A 16,347-nucleotide genomic window follows, 5' to 3' on the forward strand; every position below is an offset into this window, starting at 1 on the left:
TGACTTTTTTTCTACAGCCAGTAAACCCCCCAGCATGTTATCCTATGTGTCCATGCTCACATAGACTGTAATCGACGTTTTTTAGCAGGGATGTTTTTTGTCTGGGAAAAAAAACAGGACTAGTGGGTTTTTAGAGGAGTTTTTAAGCTGTAAAAATGCTCTAACGCAGAAAAACGCGGCAAAACGTGGTACAGCGTGGTAAATCAAGGCAAACCAGCATTTTTGGACTTTTTTTATTAAAATTTTTTAAATATTTTTTTTGGTAAAAAAAAAACTAAAAAACGCAATCGCGAAAAAACAAAAGCAAAATGCAGCAAAACGCTGAAAAAAGTTTTTAACATGACTTTACACAGCTAACGTTCCCAGTGTTATTAAAATGCCCCGTGAGCATGGAGCCTTAGCAGGCTGTTGCTTGGGGTAAGTCTGGTGGCCCTAAACACAGCATAAGGTTGCCACAGGCTATTCGCCCCTCATTTATTAAACCCCAAAACAAAATTGTAATACATTGCAGCTTACTGGTTTAGATGTGATGCCTCCATTACTTTTCTTTTTTTTTTAATTTTACTCTTTTTTCACCTGGTAATCCTGCGATTAACACACTTTACTATTCTAGGGTGACTGTATTGTCTAGGGTGACTGTACTGTACTGCAGGGTTGTCACCCTGGGCTTGTTACTCTTGATTTGGACTACAGAATACCTCCTCATCTTCATAATATAAAAGGAGGTTTTCTGTAGTTTATAGTGGTAACTTGGGAATGGCTGATAATACCCCTGGGAATTTCAGTGTGGAGGCAATGGAGTTATTTTGCTATCGGCAAATAGGTTGTTCACTTTGCAAGGGAAGTTGCACTTTACAAGGGAATTTTCCCCAGAGCTTAGTGACTGAGGTGAAGTTCTACTGATTCCCATTATCCAATCATGTTCAAGCAATAATTCTGTATTTTTTATTTTCCTCACACATGATTGAATATTCTTTGCAAAGTGAAACTTCACCACATTCATTAAGCTCTGCAGCAAATTTCCTAAGAAAGTGCAACTTCCCTTTGCATAGTGAACATCTTATCTGCTTTTAGTAAATCAACCCAAATGTGTTAACAGCACTTTACAGGACTTTACAAGTTGACTGGATTTATGGCAGAACAAACAGGTACTTTTTTTGCACTTACTGATCAGATATAACACATTTCTGTCAATGGTATGGTAACAGACCAGAAGGGAGAAAATAATGAAAGTTCATTGTTAGGGTTTATAAACACTTTAAGTTATCCTAGAATGCAAATACAACTAGAATCTTATTTGAGATAATTCATTGGCATTCTATCTCATCTAACTGCTTCCCCGCCGCCCTACAGCAGAACTACTGCTACAGGGCAGCAGGGCTGTGCAAAATCATGTGTATATATATATATATATATACAGTATATATGTGATTTTGCATTTTTGGGTAGGGGTTGCGCGTGTGCTGCCCTACCCACGCAACCATTGGTGGCTACAGCTGTCGATCACCGGGTCCTAGCCGGAGAGTCCCCGCTGGCACCCAGCGATCACCAAGGAATAGTGAAAGGGGTGAGGTCTGTGCGTAAACAACACAGATCTCTCCCCTTTCAGCATGAACACAGCAGAGCAATACAAAGCAGCTTGTCTCCCTAGTAAAACACACACAGCACATAATGTAAAACACAACACAGCACACAGTTAACCCTTTGATCGCCCCAGATGTTAACCCCTTCATGCCCAGTGTCATTAGTACAGTGTCGGTGCTTTTTATTAGCATTGATCATTGTATTAGTGTCACTGGGATGTTAATGCAGTTAGTCAGTCCCCCCCACCCCACAGTGTCAGAATGCCCACCGCAGTTCCGCAATAAGTCGCTGATCACCACCATTACTAGTATAAAAAAAAATGTTTTTTAAATTACAGTACATATACCGCCATTTGTAGATGCTATAACTTTCACACAAACCAATTAATTTACATGCATTGGGATTTTGTTTAGCAAAGACATGCAGCAGAATACATTTTGGCCTACATTTATGACGAAATCTGATTTTTAAAATTTTTTTTACTGGATACGTTTTATAGCAAAAAGTCAAAAATATATATATTTTTTTCAAAATTGTCGGTCTTTTTTTGTTTATAGCGCAAAAAATAAAAAACACAGAGGCGATCAATTACCACCAAAAGAAAGCTCTATTTGTAGGGCAAAAAAGGAAAAATATTTCATTTGGGTGAAGCGTTGCATGACCGCCCAATTGTCAGTTAAAGTAACACAGCGCTGTATAGCAAAAAAATGGCCTGGTCAGGAAGGGGGGTAAATCCTCTGGAGGGCAAGTGGTTAATCCTGTCTCAAGCGCTATTTAGCATGCCTTAAGTGCCGCTGCAACCAGGGCTTTAATAGGTTGGCAGTAAAGGAGAGAAGTTGGAGGCATGACAACTCTCTATTACTATGAATTGAGTTTTGCTAACCTGCTTGTACCTGCATTTGCTTATATGAGCGTATCAAAGCAGAATTGTCAGTTGGCACAGTTTGCGCATACTAGAATGCATCTATACAAGTCAATCAGCAAAATCAATTCACCTTTTAGATTTGCTGATCTGCTGAGGTGCTGACATATTAAGTTTTATTTATCTTCAGCCCTCTTAACACTTAATAAATTCACACGTCCTGCTCTGGCCTCTACAGTTTTACAGGATATAGTTTAATAGCCTGCGAATATATTATATTATTGGTCCTACAAACCTCCCATATGTATCAGAGCACACACAACTATTAGCTTTACCTGCACATGCTGCACACAAAACATTTTGGATGATATGTCCGTCCGAGAGCTGAAATAACTTCCCCTGTTATAAAATCTCGACAGCTATCACATCGGGTTCCATAGAGCTGCTGGTAATCTCGTGTGCAAATATACTCTCCATTCTTGAAGAAGAAGCCGGACTTGGCCAGGTCACAGCCACAAACTGTAGTAAAGAAAGAAGAGGCAGATTACAGTTCATGAAACATGTAAGTCTACATGAAAATGTGACCCAGATATCGAACAAGCCATTTCAATACTGTCATCAAATCAGTCCAATAAACACAACTGGATATTTTCCTCAGACTATAACTGATCAATACAACTAGCAATAATTTACATTCTCCCCAAATCATAATTTACTTCCAGGAAATGATTTATCTGCGTCTTTAGCATACATGAAAAATGCATGATTTATTGATTATGCTGGCTAGACTAATGCAATAGTACCATTACAATCAAAACAGTGAACTGCTGATTGATGTCAGTGCCCAAGTAGAGGTTTATAGGGGAAGGAACCTGTTCATTATTACTGAATAATGACAATGGAACATATTGAAAATATGTAGTTAGTTACAAATGCTTAAAATGACCACATAAAATAATGTTGAAATACATTATCTCTCTCTGCCAATCCCTTCACGGGCTTCCATTAACCCGATGTATAAAATTCAATATACTAACCACTAACCATTATCCAACAGTTTTATGACTATCACCTCAAGCATGACTCCCTCTGTGTGAGTGTTGTCTCCCCCCCCCCCTTTGCTTTTGCTGTGTCTTATCTCTAGCCTCTTTTTGTTCTTTTTTTGTTTTTGCTTTTTTCATCTCTTCTACCATTCTGCTAAAACTTTGTGTGTATTACTGCTTAGACCTTGAAGAAGGGGACACTCCCCGAAAGCTTGTCTTTAAAATTGTATGTTAGTGCAAATAAAAAAGTATCACAGACAGTACTCAATTGTTTCTAACCACAACATACAAAGCCATCCACAACACTACTCCTAGCTACATCACCAACCTCATCTGCAGACATCATCCAAATTGCCCGCTCCACTCCTCCCAAGACATCTTGCTCTAGCTCCCTCATCACCTTCTCCCATGGTCGCTTCCAGGACTTCTCCAGAGCCTCTCCCATTTTCTGGAACTCCCTAGCCCCATTATGTCCGGTCAGCCCCCACCCTGTCTGCCTTTAGGCGATCTTTGAAAACTCACTTATTCATGGAAGTCTACGCCACCTCCACCTAAGAACTGTACTTCAGTCACCTCCATCAGATCATCTTCTGCAGCTTTTACCTTTTGTACCACCTACCCAGGGGCGGACTGACAACTCATAGGGCCCCCGGGCAATAGGGGAACATGGGGCCCCTGTGTCCTTCCCCAAACTCAAAAAAGACTATGAAAAAGGTACCAGGGGCATCTCATGGGGCCCCCTACTGACCCCGAGTCCTTGGGCAGTGCCCGAGTTTCCAAATGGTCAGTCCGCCCCTGCACCTACCCCTCCCTTTAGATTGTAAGCTCCACAAGCAGGGCCCTCCTATTCCTTTTGTACTGAAATGTATTGTAATTGTACTGTCTCCCTTTATATTGTAAAGCGGTGCTGTGCATACTGTTGGCGCTATATAAATCCTGTATAATAATAATAATAATCTGGGGTATTGGATTCATTTGATTGGAATTTTCTGAAGTCATGTTTTTCAAAAGTACTAATTTGTAATGTTTATATTGTTAAGATTATTAGGCCTCATGCACACTGGGTGTTTTTTACTCTGAGGTGTCTTGTGTTTTTTTTCTGCTTCTAAACACCCCTCAAGGTTAACCTATGTGTCCATGCGCACATAGGTGTTTACAGGCATTTAGAGGCAGTAAAAAACAAACCCTTTCCAGCGCGTTCAGGAGCAGCAGCGTTTGGCAGAAAAAACGCATGTGTCGCCTAAATATATGTAAATGTGTTTAAGCCCTCAAATGCCTGGGGGTTCATTCATTTCAGTGGCCAGAATTAATATATAGGCCTATGAAATGAATAAACACCCAAGAGCTTAAATGAGCCTAAACATGTTGGCAAAAACACAGCTTTAGGCGAGTATTTGATGATACTTTTCTCCAGCCAGGAGAAAGGCATTTAGAAGAGCTGGGCAAATGCCCAGCATGCATGAGGCCTTAAGAAGTAAGTACATGCCATGTTTTAATACTCATTTATTGTTGATATGTGAGAGATAACATGGATGCCCATGATTAAGCTTCGGGGCAGAATGAAACGCGTTGGAGACGTGGTCTGGCTGGAGACCGGGCTGAGGCTATTAGACTTTCTTTCCTTGGGGGTTTGAAAAGATGAGTGGCTTATATGGACATTTTCTTCCCTGTACATCCCTGTAAGATCATAATTAAATCCACAGGGCATATCTACCACTTCCTACAACACTTCCCCATTCCAAAACCTGCTGTCTTTATACCTTGGGCTATGCAAAAGAGCCACCAAGACAGCCCCTTGTACAGTCACCAATATAAACAATGGCGGAGATTTACTAAAACTGCAAAGTGCAAAGTCTGGTACAGCTCTGCATAGACACCAATCAGCTTCCACGTTTTGTTGACAAAGCTTAGGTAAACAAGCTGAAGTTAGAAGCTGATTGGTTACTATGCACAGCTACACCAAATTCTGAAAGCACCAGTTTCAGCAAAATTCTCCCACTGTAACCATTTGTTGGCATTACAATTGGCTGCAACTGTTATGGGCAGTTGATAACCTTGTCCAGTCAGTTTATATTCTGCAAAAAGTGCAAAAACTAATATACTACAATGATAACTTATTTATCCTCATCTCTCATTACCATTTTTTTCTGTCTTTTATTTTTTTGTACACAAACACATTTTCATGTTGATTTTATTTGAATTAATTGCTGTATCATTGTAATAAACATTACATTTTGTTTTAAAATTTATTTAATCACTTTACCTTGCTCTCTGCTTTTTTCTCTTTTTGCCTTTAAAATATATAAAATCTTCCATTTTTGAAACACATTAAGGGTTCGTTCACACTTGACTGTTTTTCCAACTCTTGCCAAACGCCCCTATAGTGTTTGACAAGCGTTGGTCCGGCGTTTGCGGAGCATTTAACGCTCCACAAATGCCGCATGCGCGGTTTAGCGGAAGTTGCTAGGCATTTCCCAAGCGTTAAAAACACCCCACAAACGCCTATAATGAAGTTTGAATGGTGTTACCGCTCCGCAAACGCCTCGCAACCGTGTCGCCGGCTGGGCATTTGCGGAGCAGCACCATAGACTTGAATAGGAGGCTTCAACTCCTCCTGACTCGACCAGAGGCGTCCGTTGCGACGCAACACGACACTAATGCTCCCGTTTGAACAGCACTATGTGCTGCATGTGCAGAATTTTCCCAGGCGTTTGGGAAACGGTAAAAACGTTTCCCAAACACCTGTCTGCTGCTTGCTAACAAGTCTAGTGTGAACGTAGCCTAACACCTAAAAAAGGCATTGTCTGCCTCCCCACTAGAGATGAGAAAAATATGTATTATTTCAGTTTAATTCTCTGTGGGCCCCTAAGAGCAATATGAAAATTGATATGGCCCATATGCAGTAAACAACTATATGATTAAAATGGTTTACAGTGTACTCTGTGTGCACAATTATTAGGCAAGTGAGTATTTTTACCATATCATCATTTTTATACATATTGTCCAACTCCAGGCTGTATAAACTTGAATGCTTATTGGATATAAGCATATCAGGTGATGTGTAATTGCTTAACGAAGGAGGGTATGGCCTAAGGAAATCAACAAAATTATTAGGCAGCTTCTTTTCCTCAGACAAAATGAGCCAAAGAAGAGATTTAACTGACTCTGGAAAGTCAAAAATTTTAAAAGGTCTTTCAGATGGATGCAGCACTCTTGAAATTGCTAAGATATTGGGGCTTGATCACAGAGCCATCAAACGTTCTGTTGCAAATAGTCAACAGGGTTGCAAGAAACAGGTTGAGAGAAAAAAAGATGCAAATTAACTGCCAAAGATTTGAGAAGAATCAAACATGAAGCTACCAGGAACCCATTATTTATTTATTTCAGGTACTTACAGTGGGGCAAAAAAGTATTTAGTCAGCCACCAATTGTGCAAGTTCTCCCACTTAAAAAGATGAGAGAGGCCTCTAATTGGCATCATAGGTAGACCTCAACTATGAGAGACAAAATGAGAAAAAAAATCCAGACAATCACATTGGCTGATTTGGAAAGAATTTATTTGCAAATTATGGTGGAAAATAAGTATTTGGTCAATATCAAAAGTTCATCTCAATACTTTGTTATATATCATTTGTTGGCAATGACAGAGGTCAAACATTTCCTGTAAGTCTTCACAAGGTTGGCACACACTGTTGCTGGTATGTTGGCCCATTCCTCCATGCAGATCTCCTCTAGAGCAGTGATGTTTTGGGGCTGTCGCTGGGCAACACAGACTTTCAACTCCCTCCAAAGATTTTCTATGGGGTTGAGATCTGGAGACTGGCTAGGCCACTCCAGGACCTTGAAATGCTTCTTACGAAGCCACTCCTTCGTTGCCCGGGCGGTATGTTTGGGATCATTGTCATGTTGGAAGACCCAGCCACGTTTCATCTTCAATGCCCTTGCTGATGGAAGGAGGTTTGCACTCAAAATCTCACGATACATGGCCCCATTCATTCTGTCCTGTACATGGATCAGTTGTCCTGGTCCCTTTGCAGAGAAACAGCCCCAAAGCATGATGTTGCCACCCCCATGCTTCACAGTAGGTATGGTGTTCTTTGGATGCAACTCAGCATTGTCTCTCCTCCAAACACGACGAGTTGTGTTTCTACCAAACAGTTCTAATTTGGTTTCATCTGACCATATGACATTCAACCAATCCTCTTCAGGATCATCCAAATGCTCTCTAGCAAACTTCAGATGGGCCCGGACATGTACTGGCTTAAGCAGGGGGACACGTCTGGCACTGCAGGATCTGAGTCCCTGGCGGCGTATTGTGTTACTGATGGTAGCCTTTGTTACGTTGGTTCCAGCTTTCTGCAGGTCATTCACTAGGTCCCCCCGTGTGGTCCTGGGATTTTTGCTCACCGTTCTTGTGATCATTTTGACCACACGGGGTGAGATCTTGCATGGAGCCCCAGATCAAGGGAGATTATCAGTGGTCTAGTATGTCTTCCATTTTCTAATTATTGCTCCCACAGTTGATTTGTTCACACCAAGTTGCTTGCCTATTGCAGATTCAGTCTTCCCAGCCTGGTGCACGTCTACAATTTTGTTTCTGGCGTCCTTCGACATCTCTTTGGTCTTCACCATAGTGGAGTTTGGAGTGTGACTGTTTGAGGTTGTGGACAGGTGTCTTTTATACTGATAACAAGTTCAAACAGGTGCCATTGATACAGGTAATGAGTGCAGGACAGAGGATCCTCTTAAAGAAGAAGGTACAAGTCTGTGAGAGCCAGAAATCTTGCTTGTTTGTAGGTGACCAAATACTTATTTTCCACCATAATTTGCAAATAAATTCTTTCCAAATCAGCCAATGTGATTGTCTGGATTTTTTTTCTCATTTTGTCTCTCATAGTTGAGGTCTACCTATGATGCCAATTAGAGGCCTCTCTCATCTTTTTAAGTGGGAGAACTTGCACAATTGGTGGCTGACTAAATACTTTTTTGCCCCACTGTATATAGCGCCGTCAATTTACGCAGCGCTTTACATATATATTGTACATTCACATCAGTCCCTAACCCTCAAGGGGTGTACAATCTAAGGTCCCTAACTTATATTCATAGGGCCAATTTAGACAGGATCCAATTAACCTACCAGCATGTCTTTGGAGTGTGGAAGGAAACCAGAGTACCCGGAGGAAACCCACGCAGGCACAGGGAGAACATGCAAACTCCAGGCAGGTGGTGCCATGGCTGGGATTTGAACCAACGACCCTAGTACTGCCAGGCGGAAGCATTATCCTCCAATGCTGTCATATTCCAAAACTGCAACCTACCTGGAGTGCCCAGAAGTACAAAGTGTTCAGTGCTTAGAGACACGGCCAAGGTAAGGAAGGCCGAAAGCTGACCGCCACTGAGCAAGACACATAAGTTGAAATGTCTGGGCCAAGAAATATCTGAGGACAGATTCTTCAAAGGTTTTATGGACTGATGAGATGAGAGTGACACTTGATGGACCAGATGGATGGGACCAGGCTGAATCAGTAATGGGCACAGAGCTCCACTTCGACCCAGACACTAGCAAGGTGGAGGTGGGGTACTGGTATGGGTTGGTATTATTACAGATGAGCTAGTTGGACCTTTTCAGGTTGAAGATCAACTCCCAAACCTACTGCCAGTTTAATGCCAGCTCTTCCTTTGTTTACATTCCGCTGTCAGCAAGGAATCCCGCTGACAGTAGATGAGTCATGGTTGTTAAGGTTATTAAAATACCACACATTTCTACTGCTAAAATACAGCATCACTTCAAGAAATAGGGCATGCAGTATTTTAGTAGCTTTTTTTAGTAAATGGAAAACATTTTTTGAAAAACGCAATGAGCTATTTTTCAGCTAATCTTAAAGCAGTAGATAAAATTTTGTGAATTGAGCCCAATATCACTTGTGTCATTTGATATTCTAATTGACAGTGAATCACTTGTTTATGATTGCTCCTACCTAGATCAATCACAAATATGCGCTGTGAAAGGAGTGGTGTAACACATTGTTTACTTTTTTGCAACTTAATTGAAATGTGATTAACCCCTTGATGCCGAAAAAACATAAATATGCGGCCTCACAGAACTGGGCTTTTTTCCGTGGGGCCGCATAATTGCGTACCTGTCTTTGTGCTGGGAGTGCGCTGCACAGCGCGTTCCCTGCACAAAGACCGGGGTATCACTGAGAGCCCCGGGTCCCGTTCTAATGATCGGGACCCGGGACTCCCGATTCCAGGTCATATGATTGGCTATCACAGTTTTTTTTTCACTCTATGATGGAGGAGAGAGATACATTGTATCTCTCTAATTCCTGGCATAGAGGGAAAAAAATGTTTGTTAAAAAATAAATAAAAGATAAATAAATATTAAAAAATAAAGAAAAAAATACTTAGATCAAGGTTTGATCTAGTTCAGTGCCAGGGTAAGTGTTTGGGTCAAGGTCATTGTCAAGGGTCAAGGTCAGGGTCAAGGGTCAGGATTTAAAAAAAAAAATGGTATTAGTGTCAGTGTGTTTTAGGTAAACAAAAAACCAAATGCGCACTATTGTTTCTGGGATGTACTACGGGTACAAACAACAAATAACATACACATATATGGTATATATGGTATCGCTGTGATCGTCAAGAGCTAGAAAATTTATTTTGGGTTCTTTGGTGGTAGGTTATGGTAGTAACAATAAACATGCAGCTAAATTTAAAAATTTTTTTTTTTTTACTATTTTGGGCCAGTTTTCCTTTGATAATAAAAACAGATATCCATTACCATTTACCACCAAATGAAAGCCCAATTTGTCCTGAAAAAAAAACAAGGTATAATCCACCTGGATGTACAAAGTAGTTTTGATGATATGTACGGTTTTACTAACACATGTCAATGTTGCAAAATTGTGCTTAGGAATTAAGATTTGTTTTACCCTTAGGCATGAAGGGGTTAAACAGCATTTCATTCATGCTGTAGTGCAGTGGTGTGAGCTGAACTCACAGGACTCAAGGCAAATTGCCTTTCCTTGTCTATGTGTTGGGACTGTGTTGGGTAAGGTTGACCAATGCAGCCCAATGCATATAGTGTGAATGGGCCCTCACTGTGACACCCAGTTTCAAGGTTGCATTGATTTATACAGTATTCTTGAGAAAGAAAATGGTAATGTAAACACACAATGTAAAACATTTGACATCAGTAAATTGAAATTGGACTAGTTTATGCTTTTCAGTGATTCTGTCTGTTCTCTGTACTGCCTCACTGAACAACCAGACTTGGGTTAATGAAGAGCCGTAGTCTAACACAAAAGGTCGCTGTTTTTAACTGAGAAGCTGTTGTTATCACTAGACAGAATCAATTACCATGTTTAGCTACTTTCCTCTCACCCCAGGACCCAAAACTAAAAAAAAAAACACAACAAAAACGTATAATATTTTTTCCTCCTGTACAACCAAAACAACCACCCATGGTTTTTTTTACATTTAAACCTGAACAACAGTCAAAAAAGAAAAAAAAACAATTGTAATAATTTTTTAAAGATAAAAACTGTCACTTTGCCGCAATGCTCTCCTTCAATTTAGAGCTGCCCCCCACAGTGCTTCTTGTTGCCACATGCTGTTCTCTGACTCCTGCTTGCCATCCCCTAACCCTCTCATCCCAGCAAGTTATGTACCTGCCCCCAGTCTGTGATACAGTACAGTATTGACCTGATCTGTTAGCTTGCTTACTTCTGTCAGCACATCAACAGATCGGTTTCTTGTGCTGCTTCTCCCTTTCCCACTCTGAGGTCTGCTGTACAGGGACTTCAAGAGGCTGATACCAAGTGAACTACAGTTGCAACGTGCTTGCATTTAAAAAAAATACATTTAATGATGTATTCATGAAGACGGAACTGCATTATTTGTGTATTTTGTATCTGCTTGGAGTTTGGTGTAAATGTTAAAGCGGTATTAACCCCAAAGCAAACATTTATTATATTGCTGCTTGCCAGTTCTTAGATATGATGGCTGTATTAGTTTTAATTTTTTTGGCTTTCTTTCTCTTATTTTAATGTGGTGATTCAGCTAGCTGTTTTTCAGAAGCTCAAGCTCTCCAGCAGAATGTATCAGTTTACATGGATGGGGCAAACCATTTAACATTGGCAGTGGTGATTAAAATGATTAACTTTTATTTATTTGTGTAAAACCTTTATCCCAAAAGTAGAAAAAACTGTAACTGATTATAAAGTCTTAGCTGGAGTTTGGCATCAATTTGTTATCCGTATTCAAATCTGCTATCTAATATGTTTAACACTCCCATCCCCTCAGACTGGCAACGCTAATGTCTGCTGTGTCCTGTGCTCATTCCTCCAAAGTGGTGTTTCACGAATACATGAGGTTGGGCAGTACATTGGCTAAATGGTTAGCACTTCCACCTAGCAGTACTAGGGTCGTTGGTTAAAATCCCAACCATGGCATCACCTGCCTGGAGTTTACATGTTCATCCTGTGCCTGCATGGGTTTCTTCCAGGTGGGACTGTTAACGTCACTCGGAGGGAGTCAGTCCGTTTGCCGGACCACGAGCGCACAGCTCCGGCAGTCAGCGGCAGTCTGGGATCACATTTGTACTACCACTATCCGAATACATGTGAGTGCCATACCTTATAGCAAATAAAAGTCAAGCTTTTAAAACGATAAAGCACCATGTCAAGATCTTTTTTGTATATGGAGAACTGCATGGAGACGAAAAAATAGAGGAATCGCACCCTATGAGAGGAGATTTATTCCATAGTATATGTCGCATTCCATGGATATCTTGTAACAGGAGTTCTTAACAAGCAGGTTCCAAAGGAGGTGAACCGCAAGCTTTAATAGCCTAATTGCAGGCTACCTATGAGGTGAGCGCATATCTTCACTTGAGGGAGGAGTCACAAGCAGTCACCGATTTAATGCTATTGAAGATTTTTCCAGCACAAAGTCACTTTTTGGGACATTAATTATATATATATACATATATTATTTTTATATATTTTTTATATTCTTGTTTATTTATCACTGCCCTATGCACATGGTTTATCTGAGTTGATTCAGAAGATTCAAAAGTATAAGTATTTATGTTTATTAATACACATTAATAATTCTTTTTATATATATTGATTGAAGGGTTGAGAGCGCAACACTATATATATATTTTCATTTCACGTTTTTCACATTGGTAGTTATGTGCTAGAGGTTTGCGATCCAACATTAGAAATTTTTGTTTATCCTTTGGCTCGCAAGATTTCTTTCAAATATTCGGTTTCTTCCAGGTGCTCCGGTTTCTTCTCACACTCCAAAGACATGCTGGTAGATTAATTGGATCCTGTCTAATTTGGCCCTAGTTTATGAATGTGAGTTAGGGACCTTATATTGTACGCTCCTTCAGGGTTAGGGACTGATGTGAATGTACAATATATATATATATATGTATATATGTAAAGCGCTGCATAAAATGATGGTGCTATATAAGTACCTGTAATAAATAAATGAGGTGTGTTACTGGACAGACAACCAGGTGAAAACAGAGGGTAAAGCCAAAGAAAAGAAAACTAATGCAGCCACACATCTAATGATTGGTAAGCTGCAATATAATATATTTTTGGGTTTATTACCGCGGTAATATTGCTCACGTATCTCAAAGATATATATAGAGAAAAACTGTACTTATTTGCCTTAAAGTGGAATTCCAGGATAATCCTTTCTACACTTAAACTGTCCCTTCCCCTCTGCTAACTCCTGTGTTTCCTAACCTGCGTAAAAAAGGTGTATACACTTATCTATTTTCAGGCAGCTCCAGTCCCATCGCATGATCCGGCTCCCCTGTGTCAGCCAGCGAGGCTGCAGGGGAGAGAAGGGAGTGCTGACAACAGATAAGCCATTGAAGCCTATGGGTGATGTCACTGCTTGCAGGCATTGTCAGCCATTGACGGAGTGCTCATTCCCCCCCACCACCACCCCATAGCTAGTGCCGGCTGACACAGGGGAGATCACATGACCAGTCTGGAGTGTCCTGAGAATACCTATGTTTTGACATCTTTCTTACACTAGTTAGTAAACATACGTGTTAGGAGGGGGGGCAGTTTTAGGAGTAGTTAGGGTTATCCCAGTATTCCACTTTAAACAAACCATCACCACTTGAAACGTTCACAAAGCCTAGGACCTAAGTTTGTTTTGTGTTCATAGCAGCTCAGCTATGACGTGCTAAAGAGAAGCAGAAACTAAATGCAAATAAAAGACTAAAGAAGCACCACTCACGCATGCGTGGGTAAACACCGATAGCAGAAGCCATCCCTGAGCACAGCCGCACACAGCCATTCACTTGTATTGGGGGTTCTACACGGCACGCGTAGCTCCATGATCACCAGTGCTACAAAATTTACCCAAAGATAAGCATACCAAAATTGCTAAGTGTCCATACGAATGAGGCCTTACAGGCATAGAAAGATTATAAGGTCACATTAAAATGATTGTAAAGGTTAACCTTTTTTTTTTTACATACAAACATGTTATACTTACCTGCTCCGTGCAATGGTTTTACACAGAGCAGCCTCGATCCTCCTCTTCTTGGGTCCCCCCACCAGCGCTCTTGGCTCCTCCCCCCTGCTAAGTGCCCCCATGGCAAACCGCTTGCTACGGGGGCAATCGTGCGGGCTCGATCCTAAGCTGGGCTCTGTGCATCTATAGACACACAGTGAGGCTCAGCCCCGCCCTCAGCTCTCTCCTTACAGACTGTGATTGACAGCAACAGGAGCCAATGGCTTCTGCTGCTGCCTTCATGTCCAGTGAGAAGGGAGAGAGCAAAGAGAACCAGTGTTCTCGGACAAAGAGTTGGATTAAGATTGGACTCCAGTAAGTATTTAGGGGGGGGAGGGGAAATCCTGATCAGAGGTTTATCTTTACCTAAATGCGAACAATGCATTCAGGTAAAACGCCTTCTACCTTTGCAAGCTTAAAATGGTTGCAATGGCAGTCAGGGTCGCAACGGTTGCATATGTGGTCAGTGTGGCCAAATTGCTGGCAGAGCTAAAAAAAATGTACGCTTTCTTACACAGGAAAGGCTGAAAGGTTTAAAATACATATCGCACCTATAGATACCCATATGGAAGAAAAATAAATTTGAAATATATTTTAAAAATATTTTTCTCAAATATATTGCCACATATTTGAAATGCTACAATTTTGGCCATATTCAATATATTTAAAAAAAAAAAATCTATATATATATATACAGTCATGGCCGAAATTGTTGGCACCCTTGATATTTCTCCAGGAAATCATGTATTTCTCACGAAACGTATTGCATTAACACATGTTTTGCTATACACATGTTTATTCCCTTTGTGTGTATTGGGACAAAACAAAAAAAGGGAGGAAAGAAAGCAAATTCGACATAATGTCACACAAACCTCCAAAAATGGGCTGGACAAAAGTATTGGCACCCTTTCACAACTGCGGATAAATAAGAATGTTACAAGCATGTGATGCTCCTGTAAACTCACCTGGGGCAAGTAACAGGTGTGGGCAATATAGAAATCACACCTGAAAGCAGATAAAAAGGAGAGACGTTCACTTAACCTTTGCATTGTGTGTCTGTCTGTGCCACACTAAGCATGGACAACAGAAAGAGGAGACGAGAACTGTCTGAGGACCTGAGAACCAAAATTGTGGCAAAATATCAACAATCTCAAGGTTACAAGTCCATCTCCAGAGAACTAGATTTGCCTTTGTCCACAGTGCGCAACATTATCAAGAAGTTTGCAACCCATGGCACTGTAGCTAATCTCCCTGGTCGTGGACGGATGAGGAAAATTGATGAAAGATTGCAACGCAGAATAGTCCGGATGGTGGATAAGCAGCCCCAAACATGTTCCAAAGACATTCAAGCTGTCCTGCAGGCTCAGGGAGCATCAGTGTCAGCGCGAACTATCCGTCGACATTTAAATGAAATGAAACGCTATGGCAGGAGACCCAGGAGGACCCCACTGCTGACACAGAGACATAAAAAAGCAAGACTACAGTTTGCCAAAATGTACTTGAGTAAGCCAAAAGCCTTCTGGGAAAACGTCTTGTGGACAGATGAGACCAAGATAGAGCTTTTCGGTAAAGCACATCATTCTACTGTTTACCGAAAACGGAATGAGGCCTACAAAGAACAAAACACAGTACCTACGGTAAAATATGGTGGAGGTTCAATGATGTTTTGGGGTTGTTTTGCTGCCTCTGGCACTGGGTGCCTTGACTGTGTGCAAGGCATCATGAAATCTGAGGATTACCAAAGGATTTTGGGTCGCACTGTAGGGCCCAGTGTCAGAAAGCTGGGTTTGCGTCCAAGATCCTGGGTCTTCCAGCAGGACAATGACCCCAAACATACGTCAAAAAGCACTCAGAAATGGATGGCAAAGAAGCGCTGGAGAGTTCTGAAGTGGCCAGCAATGAGCCCAGATCTAAATCCCATTGAACACCTGTGGAGAGATCTTAAAATTGCTGTTGGGAAAAGGTGTCCTTCCAATAAGAGAGACCTGGAGCTGTTTGCAAAGGAAGAGTGGTCCAAAATTCCGGGTGAGAGGTGTCAGAAGCTTATTGATGGTTATAGGAAGCGACTGATTTCAGTTATGTTTTCCAAAGGGTGTGCAACCAAATATTAAGTTAAGGGTGCCAATACTTTTGTCCAGCCCATTTTTGGGGTTTTGTGTGACATTATGTCATATTTGCTTTTCTGCCTCTGTTTTATATTTGTTCCAATACATACAAAGGGAATAAACATGTGTATAGCAAAACATGTGTTAATGCAATACCTTTTTTGTGTGAAATACTTGATTTTCAGGAAAAATATCAAGGGTGCCA

The 16,347-nt window shown here is 41.0% G+C and overlaps 1 protein-coding gene across 8 annotated transcripts in view; it reads right to left on the reverse strand.

Moving 5' to 3' along the window:
- Positions 1-16,347, reverse strand: part of ABLIM3 (actin binding LIM protein family member 3) — a 312,972-nt gene that overhangs the window by 98,954 nt on the left and 197,671 nt on the right. For all 8 annotated transcript variants that reach the window (XM_089659463.1, XM_089659460.1, XM_089659455.1 and 5 more), the window contains exon 3: positions 2,782-2,965. In XM_089659463.1, the coding sequence (XP_089515589.1) occupies positions 2,782-2,965 (184 nt within the window). The remainder of the gene's footprint in view (positions 1-2,781; positions 2,966-16,347) is intronic.

The sequence above is a fragment of the Staurois parvus genome, unplaced genomic scaffold, assembly GCF_062004578.1.
Source record: "Staurois parvus isolate SC_StPar_1 unplaced genomic scaffold, SC_StPar_1.0 ptg001158l, whole genome shotgun sequence".
Classification (NCBI taxonomy): domain Eukaryota; kingdom Metazoa; phylum Chordata; class Amphibia; order Anura; family Ranidae; genus Staurois; species Staurois parvus.